The sequence below is a fragment of the Salmo salar genome, chromosome 14, assembly GCF_965601325.2.
Source record: "Salmo salar chromosome 14, fSalSal1, whole genome shotgun sequence".
In the NCBI taxonomy this organism is placed as follows: domain Eukaryota; kingdom Metazoa; phylum Chordata; class Actinopteri; order Salmoniformes; family Salmonidae; genus Salmo; species Salmo salar.
In genome coordinates this window covers 58,367,501-58,379,893 of record NC_138304.1, presented here as the reverse complement: position 1 = coordinate 58,379,893, position 12,393 = coordinate 58,367,501, and the positions used below count along the sequence as shown (strand labels likewise).

Below are 12,393 nucleotides of genomic sequence, written 5' to 3'. Positions count from 1 at the left end.
CACAGGTAGACAGACAAGGTAACACACACAGGTAGACAGACAAGGTAACACACAGGTAGACAGACAAGGTAACACACACAGGTAGAGAGACAAGGTAACACACACAGGTAGAGAGACAAGGTAACACACACAGGTAGACAGACAAGGTAACACACACAGGTAGACAGACAAGGTAACACACACAGGTAGACAGACAAGGTAACACACACAGGTAGACAGACAAGGTAACACACAGGTAGACAAACAAGGTAACACACACAGGTAGAGAGACAAGGTAACACACACAGGTAGAGAGACTTGAGTGAAAGTGGTGTCAGAAAGAAAGTAAAAGAGAGTGAAGTGTTTAGACAGGAAGGTGAAAGGTTCTCTCCAATAGATGGTTTGAAGATATTTGAGAACAAAGGACAAAGACTTGAAAATATTTAAAACCGGTTGTGGAAAAGAGCATTACAGGATTCAGTAACCCTCCATAATGTACCAGAACAAGGTGTATATTATACCATAATATACCAGAACAAGGTGTACCATAATGTACCAGAACAAGGTGTACCATAATATACCAGAACAAGGTGTATATTATACCATAATATACAAGAACAAGGTGTACCATAATGTACCAGAACAAGGTGTACCATAATATACCAGAACAAGGTGTACCATAATGTACCAGAACAAGGTGTACCATAATATACCAGAACAAGGTGTACCATAATATACCAGAACAAGGTGTAGATTATACCATAATATACCAGAACAAGGTGTACCATAACGTACCAGAACAAGGTGTACCATAATATACCAGAACAAGGTGTACCATAATATACCACAACAAGGTGTACCATAATGTACTAGAACAAGGTGTACCATAATATACCAGAACAAGGTGTATATTGTACCATAATATACCAGAACAAGGTGTACCATAACGTACCAGAACAAGGTGTACCATAATATACCACAACAAGGTGTACCATAATATACCAGAACAAGGTGTATATTATACCATAATATACCAGAACAAGGTGTACCATAATGTACCAGAACAAGGTGTGTATTATACCATAATATACCAGAACAAGGTGTACCATAATATACTAGAACAAATTGTATCTTATACCATAATGTACCAGAACAAGGTGTACCATAATGTACCAGAACAAAGTGTATATTATACCATCATGTATCAGAACAAGGTGTACCATAATATACCAGAACAAGCAGTATATTATACCATAATGTACCAGAACAAGGTGTACCATAATGTACCAGAACAAGGTGCACCATAATATACCAGAACAAGGTGTACCATAATGTACCAGAACAAGCTGTATATTATACCATAATGTACCAGAACAAGGTGTACCATAATGTACCAGAACAAGGTGTACCATAATATACCAGAACAAGGTGTACCATAATGTACCAGAACAAGGTGTACCATAATATATACCAGAACAAGGTGTATATTATACCATAATATACAAGAACAAGGTGTACCATAATGTACCAGAACAAGGTGTACCATAATGTACCAGAACAAGGTGTATATTATACCATAATGTACCAGAACAAGGTGTACCATAATATACCAGAACAAGGTGTACCATAATGTATCAGAACAAGGTCTATCTCCTCCCTTAATTCTAACCCATCATTAATTTCAACCTTAAGCCTAGAAATAGCATTTGACTTTGTGGGGACAAACAAAAGGTCCCCAGTTGTTTTGCTATTCTTGTGGAGACATCTGGTCCAAGAATAGTTGGACATCTCCTCCCTAACACACACACTGCTCCAATCACCACACATTCCTAACTTTAACAGTCCCAGACACATAAAACATTAGCCTAAATATGCTCAACAAACACGTCTGAGTGTCTGAGTGTGTGTGTGTGTGTGTGTGTGTGTGTGTGTGTGTGTGTGTGTGTGTGTGTGTGCTAAGCATGGTGTCATGGTAATAATATAGTGTGTGTGTGTGTGTGTGTGTGTGTGTGTGTGTGTGTGTGTGTGTGTGTGTGTGTGTGTGTGTGTGCTAATTATGGTGTCATGGTAATAATATAATGTGTGTGTGTGTGTGTGTGTGTGTGTGTGTGTGTGTGTGTGTGTGTGTGTGTGTGTGTGTGTGTGTGTGTGTGTGTGTGTGTGTGTGTGGGGGGGTGCTAAGCATGGTGTCATGGTAATAATATAGTGTGTGTGTGTGTGTGTGTGTGTGTGTGTGTGTGTGTGTGTGTGTGTGTGTGTGTGTGTGTGTGTGTGGGTGTGTGTGTGTGTGTGTGCTAATTATGGTGTCATGGTAATAATATAATGTGTGTGTGTGTGTGTGTATGTGTGTGTGTGTGTGTGTGTGTGTGTGTGTGTGTGTGTGTGTGTGTGTGTGTGTGTGTGTGTGTGTGTGTGTGTGTGTGTGTGTATGTGCGTGTGTGCTAATTATGGTGTCATGGTAATAATATAATGTGTGTGTGTGTGTGTGTCTATGTGTGTGTGTGTGTGTGTGTGTGTCTATGTGTGTGTGCATTTTTGTGTTTTAAGCATAGCGACATGGTAATATAGTGTGTGTGTGTGTGTGTGTGTGTGTGTGTGTGTGTGTGTGTGTGTGTGTGTGTGTGTGTGTGTGTGTGTGTGTGTGTGTGTGTGTGTGTGTGTGTAAAATAAAATGTGACATGATTTGATTTGATATTTACGCCACACACACACACACACACACACACACATAGACACTCTTTCTCACTCTTCACAAACGCTGCTGCTACTCTGTTTATTATCGACCCTGACTGCCTTGCCCCTACATACATGTACATATCACCTCGACTAACTTGTACTACCGCACTTCGACTCGGTATCAGTACCCTCTGTATACAGCCTCATTACTACCTGTACTCCCTGTATATAGCCTCATTACTACCTGGTACTCTCTGTATATAGCCTCATTACTACCTGGTACCCCTGTATATAGCCTCATTACTACCTGGTACCCCTGTATATAGCCTCATTACTACCTGTACTCCCTGTATATAGCCTCATTACTACCTGGTACCCCCTGTATATAGCCTCATTACTACCTGGTACCCCTGGATATAGCCTCATTACTACCTGGTACCCCTGGATATAGCCTCATTACTACCTGGTACTCCCTGTATATAGCCTCATTACAACCTGGTACCCCCTGTATATAGCCTCATTACTACCTGGTACCCCCTGTATATAGCCTCATTACTACCTGTTACCCCCTGTATATAGCCTCATTACTACCTGGTACCCCTGTATATAGCCTCATTAATACCTGTACTCCCTGTATATAGCCTCATTACTACCTAGTACCCCCTGTATATAGCCTCATTACTACCTGTACTCCCTGTATATAGCCTCATTACTACCTGGTACCCCTGTATATAGCCTCATACTACCTGTACTCCCTGTATATAGCCTCATTACTACCTGGTACCCCCTGTATATAGCCTCATTACTACCTGGTACCCCTGGATATAGCCTCATTACTACCTGGTACCCCTGGATATAGCCTCATTACTACCTGGTACTCCCTGTATATAGCCTCATTACTACCTGGTACCCCCTGTATATAGCCTCATTACTACCTGGTACCCCCTGTATATAGCCTCATTACTAACCTGGTACTTCCTGTATATAGCCTCATTACTACCTGGTACCCCCTGTATATAGCCTCATTACTACCTGGTACCCCTGGATATAGCCTCATTACTACCTGGTACCCCTGGATATAGCCTCATTACTACCTGGTACCCCTGGATATAGCCTCATTACTACCTGGTATTCCCTGTATATAGCCTCATTACTACCTGGTACCCCCTGTATATAGCCTCATTACTACCTGGTACCCCCTGTATATAGCCTCATTACTAACCTGGTACTCCCTGTATATAGCCTCATTACTACCTGGTACCCCCTGTATATAGCCTCATTACTACCTGGTTCCCCATGTATATAGCCTCATTACTACCTGGTACTCCCTGTATATAGCCTCATTACTACCTGGTACTCCCCGTATATAGCCTCATTACTAACCTGGTACCCCTGTATATAGCCTCATTACTATCCTGTACCCCCTGTATACAGCCTCATTACTACCTGGTTCCCCATGTATACCGCCTCATTACTAACCTGTACTCCCTGTATATAGCCTCATTACTACCTGGTACCCCTGTATATAGCCTCATTACTAACCCGTACCCCCTGTATATAGCCTCATTACTAACCTGTCCTTCCTGTATATAGCCTCATTACTACCTGGTACCCCTGTATATAGCCTCATTACTACCTGGTACCCCTGTATATAGGCTCATTACTACCTGTACTCCCTGTATACAGCCTCATTACTACCTGGTACCCCCTGTATATAGCCTCATTACTACCTGGTACCCCTGTATATAGCCTCATTACTACCTGTACTCCCTGTATATAGCCTCATTACTACCTAGTACCCCCTGTATATAGCCTCATTACTACCTGTACTCCCTGTATATAGCCTCATTACTACCTGGTACCCCTGTATATAGCCTCATTACTACCTGGTACCCCTGTATATAGCCTCATTACTACCTGTACTCCCTGTATATAGCCTCATTACTACCTAGTACCCCCTGTATATAGCCTCATTACTACCTGTACTCCCTGTATATAGCCTCATTACTACCTGGTACCCCTGTATATAGCCTCATTACTACCTGGTACCCCTGTATATAGCCTCATTACTACCTGTACTCCCTGTATATAGCCTCATTACTACCTGGTACCCCTGGATATAGCCTCATTACTACCTGGTACCCCTGGATATAGCCTCATTACTACCTGGTACTCCCTGTATATAGCCTCATTACTACCTGGTACCCCCTGTATATAGCCTCATTACTACCTGGTACCCCCTGTATATAGCCTCATTACTAACCTGGTACTTCCTGTATATAGCCTCATTACTACCTGGTACCCCCTGTATATAGCCTCATTACTACCTGGTACCCCTGGATATAGCCTCATTACTACCTGGTACCCCTGGATATAGCCTCATTACTACCTGGTACCCCTGGATATAGCCTCATTACTACCTGGTATTCCCTGTATATAGCCTCATTACTACCTGGTACCCCCTGTATATAGCCTCATTACTACCTGGTACCCCCTGTATATAGCCTCATTACTAACCTGGTACTCCCTGTATATAGCCTCATTACTACCTGGTACCCCCTGTATATAGCCTCATTACTACCTGGTTCCCCATGTATATAGCCTCATTACTACCTGGTACTCCCTGTATATAGCCTCATTACTACCTGGTACTCCCCGTATATAGCCTCATTACTAACCTGGTACCCCTGTATATAGCCTCATTACTATCCTGTACCCCCTGTATACAGCCTCATTACTACCTGGTTCCCCATGTATACCGCCTCATTACTAACCTGTACTCCCTGTATATAGCCTCATTACTACCTGGTACCCCTGTATATAGCCTCATTACTAACCTGTACCCCCTGTATATAGCCTCATTACTAACCTGTCCTTCCTGTATATAGCCTCATTCCTACCTGGTACCCCTGTATATAGCCTCATTACTACCTGGTACCCCTGTATATAGGCTCATTACTACCTGTACTCCCTGTATACAGCCTCATTACTACCTGGTACCCCCTGTATATAGCCTCATTACTACCTGGTACCCCTGTATATAGCCTCATTACTACCTGTACTCCCTGTATATAGCCTCATTACTACCTAGTACCCCCTGTATATAGCCTCATTACTACCTGTACTCCCTGTATATAGCCTCATTACTACCTGGTACCCCTGTATATAGCCTCATTACTACCTGGTACCCCTGTATATAGCCTCATTACTACCTGTACTCCCTGTATATAGCCTCATTACTACCTAGTACCCCCTGTATATAGCCTCATTACTACCTGTACACCCTGTATATAGCCTCATTACTACCTGGTACCCCTGTATATAGCCTCATTACTACCTGTACTCCCTGTATATAGGCTCATTACTACCTGGTACCCCTGGATATAGCCTCATTACTACCTGGTACTCCCTGTATATAGCCTCATTACTACCTGGTACCCCCTGTATATAGCCTCATTACTACCTGGTACCCCTGTATATAGCCTCATTACTAACCTGGTACTCCCTGTATATAGCCTCATTACTAACCTGGTACTCCCTGTATATAGCCTCATTACTAACCTGGTACCCCCTGTATACAGCCTCATTACTATCATGTACCCCCTATATACAGCCTCATTACTACCTGGTTCCCCATGTATACAGCCTCATTACTACCTGGTTCCCCATGTATACCGCCTCATTCCTAACCTGTCCTTCCTGTATATAGCCTCATTACTACCTGGTACCCCTGGATATATATTCTCATTACTAACCTTTAATTCCTGTATATAGCCTCATTACTACCTGGTACCCCCTGTATATAGCCTCATTACTACCTGGTACTCCCTGTATATAGCCTCATTACAACCTGGTACCCATGTATATAGGCTCATTACTACCTGTACTCCCTGTATACAGCCTCATTACTACCTGGTACTCCCTGTATATAGCCTCATTACTACCTGGTACCCATGTATATAGGCTCATTACTACCTGTACTCCCTGTATACAGCCTCATTACTACCTGGTACCCCCTGTATATAGCCTCATTACTACCTGGTACCCCCTTTATACAGCCTCATTACTACCTGGTACCCCCTGTATACAGCCTCATTACTACCTGGTACTCCCTGTATATAGCCTCATTACTACCTGGTACTCCCTGTATATAGCCTCATTACTAACCTGTACTCCCTGTATATTGTGTTACTGCTTGCTTTTAAACTGCATTGTTGGTCAAGGGCTTGTAAATAAGCATTTCACTGTAAAGTCTACACCTGTTGTATTCGGTGGATATGACAAATACAATTTGATTTAATTATAACCCTATAGATCAGTGATTTACCCCAATTTCGATGATATCCAATTGCAATCCAATTACGATCTTGTGTCATCATGGCAACTCCCCAACGGGGTCGGGAGAGGCGAAGGTCGAGTCATGCATCCCCCGAAACATGACCCGCCAAACCGCACTCCTTAACAACCCGGAAGCCAGCTGCACCAATGTGTCAGAGGGAACACCATTCAACTGATGACCGAAGTCAGCCTGCAGGTGCCCGGCTTGCCACAAGGAGTGTCTAGAGCGCGATGAGCCAAGCAAAGCCCCCCCGGCCAAACCCAGACGACGATGGGCCAATTGTGCGCCACCCTATGGGACTTCCGGTCACGGCCGGTTGTGACACAGCCAGGGATCGAACCCGGGTCTGTAGTGACGCCTCAAGCACTGCAATGCAGTGACTTAGACCACTGCGCCACTCGGGAGGCCCTTTAAATGTTTCTACATAAGGCCAAATCAAGCCGGTCGGACACAAATGTGCCCATGCGGCTAGGCTCGCTTTGATCTCAAAAACGCAATTCGCAAAACGCAAAAAAAAGGTTTAAGTACATAAAGGCAGACACCACATTACTACAAGACAACACAGCTCAAACAAGCATGATGGTCTTGTAAGTATAAAAGCAAAGGTTGCTTTCATATAATACAAAAAAAAACAGCTTGAAAAGGTAATGGAATGGGGATTAGCGTGGTGTGTGAAGAGTCCAATACTTTAACTTGTATGCGGTAGAAATCCCATTATTGTGGGAGCACCTTCACTATGGGTAGGAGTTAGGCTGTTTGAGAAGGTTTGCCTACACATTGTTTTGAAGAACAATAGACCAACGTAGCTACTGTAGTTGGTCAGAGCATGGGCTTTAGAACAATGATGTCACGTCCTGACCAGTAAAAGGGGTTATTTGTTATTGTAGTTTGGTCAGGGCGTGGCAGGGGATGTTTGTTTTGTGTGTTTCGGTGTTTTTGGTTTATGTTCTATGTTATCTATTTCTATGTGTTTATCTAGTTTTCTATTTCTATGTTGGGTTTTTGGCAATGACCTCCAATTAGAGGCAGCTGGTTGTCGTTGTCTCTAATTGGAGGCCATATTTAGTTGGGTTTGTTTTCGCTTGTGTTTTGTGGGTGGTTATTTTTGGAGGCATGGAGGCACGGTGGCTTCAATATAATGGTTAGGGAGTTCCAAGATGGAGGCACTGTGGCTTCAATACAATGGTGAGGGGAGAGCCAAGATGGAGGCACCGTGGCTTCAATACAATGGTGAGGGGAGAGCCAAGATGGAGGCACGGTGGCTTCAATATAATGGTGGGGAGAGCCAAGATGGAGGCACGGTGGCTTCAATACAATGGTGGGGGAGAGCCAAGATGGAGGCACGGTGGCTTCAATACAATGGTTAGGGAGAGCCAAGATGGAGGCACCGTGGCTTCAATACAATGGTGAGGGAAGAGCCAAGATGGAGGCACGGTGGCTTCAAAACAATGGTGAGGGGCGAGCCAAGATGGAGGCATATATACATCTAGTGTATATATAATCCATTGGGCACAACCATGACGCTATCGAATCTGCACTCGTTTTTTTCTCTAGGGCACTATGAAACTAAGGTACAGCGAAGCCTCGTCATTACAACAATTACTATCTGGGAGATTGTTTTCCTAGTCGCACAGTGCTCCCAAAACACTAATCCTGGTCACAAAGCAAAATGTTTTGTCGCATATGCGACCATATTGGTCTCACTTCAGAGCGCTGCATAGAGTAATAGAGAGATATATAGAGAGAGCGAGATGGAGGGAGGATAGAGAGGGGAGATAGAGGGTGGGAGAGAAGGGAAAAAGGGAAAGAAAGAGAGAGAGAGAGATGGTGTGACTCACGTCCAGGCCAGCGTCTCCAGGCTCTCCGTCATCTCCTTTGGGTCCTGGGGTTCCCCTCCCGCCCTAAAGGTCACGGGTCAGGGGTCAGAGACAATTGTCATGGAAACCTCTGGATGAATCAGCCAATAGCTAGCGGACCAGACCAAATAAATCTGGCCAATCATCATGTCTCAGGTAAAGACGGTTGTTTCCCACCACACACAGATTAATGGACCCTATTCCATACTTAAGGTTCTGGTCCACAGATTAATGGGCCCTATTCCATACTTAAAGTTCTGGTCCACAGACTAAGGTTGCATCCCAAATGGAAACAGTCCCTCATGGTCAGGGACTGGAAACAGTCCCTCATGGTCAAGGACAGGAAACAGTCCCTCATGGTCAGGGACTGGAAACAGTCCCTCATGGTCATTGTTCCAGTTGTGATAGTGTGAGTCACAGCCTTGGTGCTGATTCAGAGGTGAGAGCATAAAGGTGAAGGTGAAAGGTCATGAACTCACGGGCTCTCCAATATCTCCTCGTGGGCCGGGGTAACCCTGAGAGAGGAAAGAGACAAACACACGTGAGAGAGAGAGCCGGCCGAACAACACACACACACACACACACACACACACACAGACAGACAGACACACAGACAGACAGACAGACAGACAGACAGACAGACAGACAGACAGACAGACAGACAGACAGACAGACAGACAGACAGACAGACAGACAGACAGACAGACAGACAGACAGACAGACAGACACTGTATATACACCCACACACACACACAGACCAAAATTATTATAAACTCAAACAACAATACATCACGTCACACAATTGTACCTGGAAACCATGGCAACCCTCAGTTCCATTTCCAGGCGCACCATCTTCCCCCTGAAATAGAAGAGACAGAAAACTTCAGCCAACTCTCTTTCTTTCTCTCTTTCTTACTCACACACTGTACACACTCCTCTCCCTCTCCTCCAGCCCCCCACGCTCCCCCTCTCGCTCTCTCACCCTCGCTCCGATCTGGCCTCTGTCTCCAGGAGCTCCTTTGATCCCTCTGGGTCCTTTGGGGCCCTGGGAAATAGTTTAGATAAGAGACAGATGGGAAATGTAGTTTAGATAAGAGACAGATAGGAAATGTAGTTTAGATAAGAGACAGATGGTAAATGTAGTTTAGATAAGAGACAGATGGTAAATGTAGTTTAGATAAGAGACAGATGGTAAATGTAGTTTAGATAAGAGACAGATGGTAAATGTAGTTTAGATAAGAGACAGATGGTAAATGTAGTTTAGATAAGAGACAGATGGTAAATGTAGTTTAGATAAGACAGATGGTAAATGTAGTTTAGATAAGAGACAGATAGGAAATGTAGTTTAGATAAGAGACAGATAGGAAATGTAGTTTAGATAAGAGACATATGGTAAATGTAGTTTAGATAAGAGACAGATGGTAAATGTAGTTTAGATAAGAGACAGATAGAAAATGTAGTTTAGATAAGACACAGATAGGAAATGTAGTTTAGATAAGAGACAGATGGTAAATGTAGTTTAGATAAGACACAGATGGGAAATGTAGTTTAGATAAGACACATAATGTAGGAAATGTAGGTCAGATGGATAAACTTCATCTGATGAAGACCTCCCAATGTTCATCCCATTGATCATGTGACACCATTCATTCCAATGTGAAGACTCAACAGCGTATTGAAGCCAAATTAAGTTGGTTAAGATGGCGTCTAATGGCGACATAACATACTCCAGGACGTAACGTTGTTGGCTAGCTCAGTGCTGCCCCATCTATTGAGTAACTCAAGTTGAAGGCCGACCAGGGTACTGCAGGCTAGCTCAGTGCTGCCCCCTCTCATTGACTAACTCAAGTTGAAGGCCGACCGGGGTACTGCAGGCTAGCTCAGTGCTGCCCCCTCTCATTGACTAACTCAAGTTGAAGGCCAACCAGGGTACTGCAGGCTAGCTCAGTGCTGCCCCCTCTATTTGAGAAACTCAAGTTGAAGGCCGACCGGGGTACTGCAGGCTAGCTCAGTGCTGCCCCCTCTATTTGAGTAACTCAAGTTGAAAGCCGACCGGGGTACTGCAGGCTAGCTCAGTGCTGCCCCCTCTATTTGAGTAACTCAAGTTGAAGGCCGACCAGGGTACTGCAGGCTAGCTCAGTGCTGCCCCCTCTATTTGAGTAACTCAAGTTGAAGGCCGACCAGGGTACTGCAGGCTAGCTCAGTGCTGCCCCCTCTATTTGAGTAACTCAAGTTGAAGGCCGACCAGGGTACTGCAGGCTAGCTCAGTGCTGCCCCCTCTATTTGAGTAACTCAAGTTGAAGGCCGACCAGGGTACTGCAGGCTAGCTCAGTGCTGCCCCCTCTATTTGAGTAACTCAAGTTGAAGGCCGACCAGGGTACTGCAGGCTAGCTCAGTGCTGCCCCCTCTATTTGAGTAACTCAAGTTGAAGGCCGACCAGGGTACTGCAGGCTAGCTCAGTGCTGCCCCCTCTATTTGAGTAACTCAAGTTGAAGGCCGACCAGGGTACTGCAGGCTAGCTCAGTGCTGCCCCCTCTATTTGAGTAACTCAAGTTGAAGGCCGACCGGGGTACTGCAGGCTGCCATTAGTAACTAAACTATCCTTAACTTATTCTGTGTGCGATTTTAAAATAATCGGTTCAAGGACATACACCTGGTGTATTAAAAGCAATTATTGGTACCGTGATTGTCTTTGAAACATTTTTTATTAACACAAAGATTGACCATTGCATTTTTCCATTCGCTATAATGAAGGATCCTGTTTTCTGCTAACAATGCCTGCAGTACCGCGGTCGGCCAAGGACTTCGGTGGCTTCAATGACAGGAAGCAGTCGTTCTCCCTGAGACTTCCTGACTACCAATATCACAATATCGGATGGAAAATAAGGTTTGACAAAGCCTTAAACTTTTCCAGCAAGGCGATGAATGTGTGTGAGATAAATACATGCATTAACTAGATGTCAGAATGAATAAAGAGATGGACTAGATGCCTCACCTCTGGTCCGGGGGCGCCCTCATCTCCTCTGTATCCCGGAGACCCCGCCCTGCCGATGTCGCCCTGGAACAAGAATACTGTTAGAACATACTGTACACACACACACACACACACACACACACACACACACACACACACACACACACACACACACACACACACACACACACACACACACACACACACATTTTGTTCTTCCCAAAGTCCTAACCCTAACCCTAACCCTAACTCCTAACCCTAACTCCTAACCCTAACCCTAACTCCTAACCCTAACTCCTAACCCTAACCCTAACTCCTAACCCTAAACCTAACCCTAACTCCTAACCCTAACCGTAACCCTAACTCCTAACCCTAACCCCTAACCCTAACTCCTAACCCTAACCCTAAACCTAACCCTAACCCTAACTCCTAACCCTAATCCTAACCTTAACTCCTAACCCTAACCATAAACCTAACTCCTAACCCTAACCCTAACTCCTAACCCTAACCCTAACCCTAACTCCTAACCCTAACTCTAACTCCTAAACCTAACCCTAACCCTAACCCTA

General features: G+C 44.5%; 1 protein-coding gene across 1 annotated transcript in view; it reads right to left on the bottom strand.

Moving 5' to 3' along the window:
• The window catches only part of LOC106596003 (collagen alpha-1(VI) chain), a 76,444-nt gene that overhangs the window by 25,967 nt on the left and 38,084 nt on the right, over positions 1 to 12,393 (bottom strand). The window contains 5 exon segments of the mRNA XM_082961059.1: positions 8,833 to 8,895; positions 9,330 to 9,365; positions 9,659 to 9,709; positions 9,833 to 9,895; positions 11,846 to 11,908. Of these exon segments, the coding sequence (XP_082817185.1) occupies positions 8,833 to 8,895; positions 9,330 to 9,365; positions 9,659 to 9,709; positions 9,833 to 9,895; positions 11,846 to 11,908 (276 nt within the window).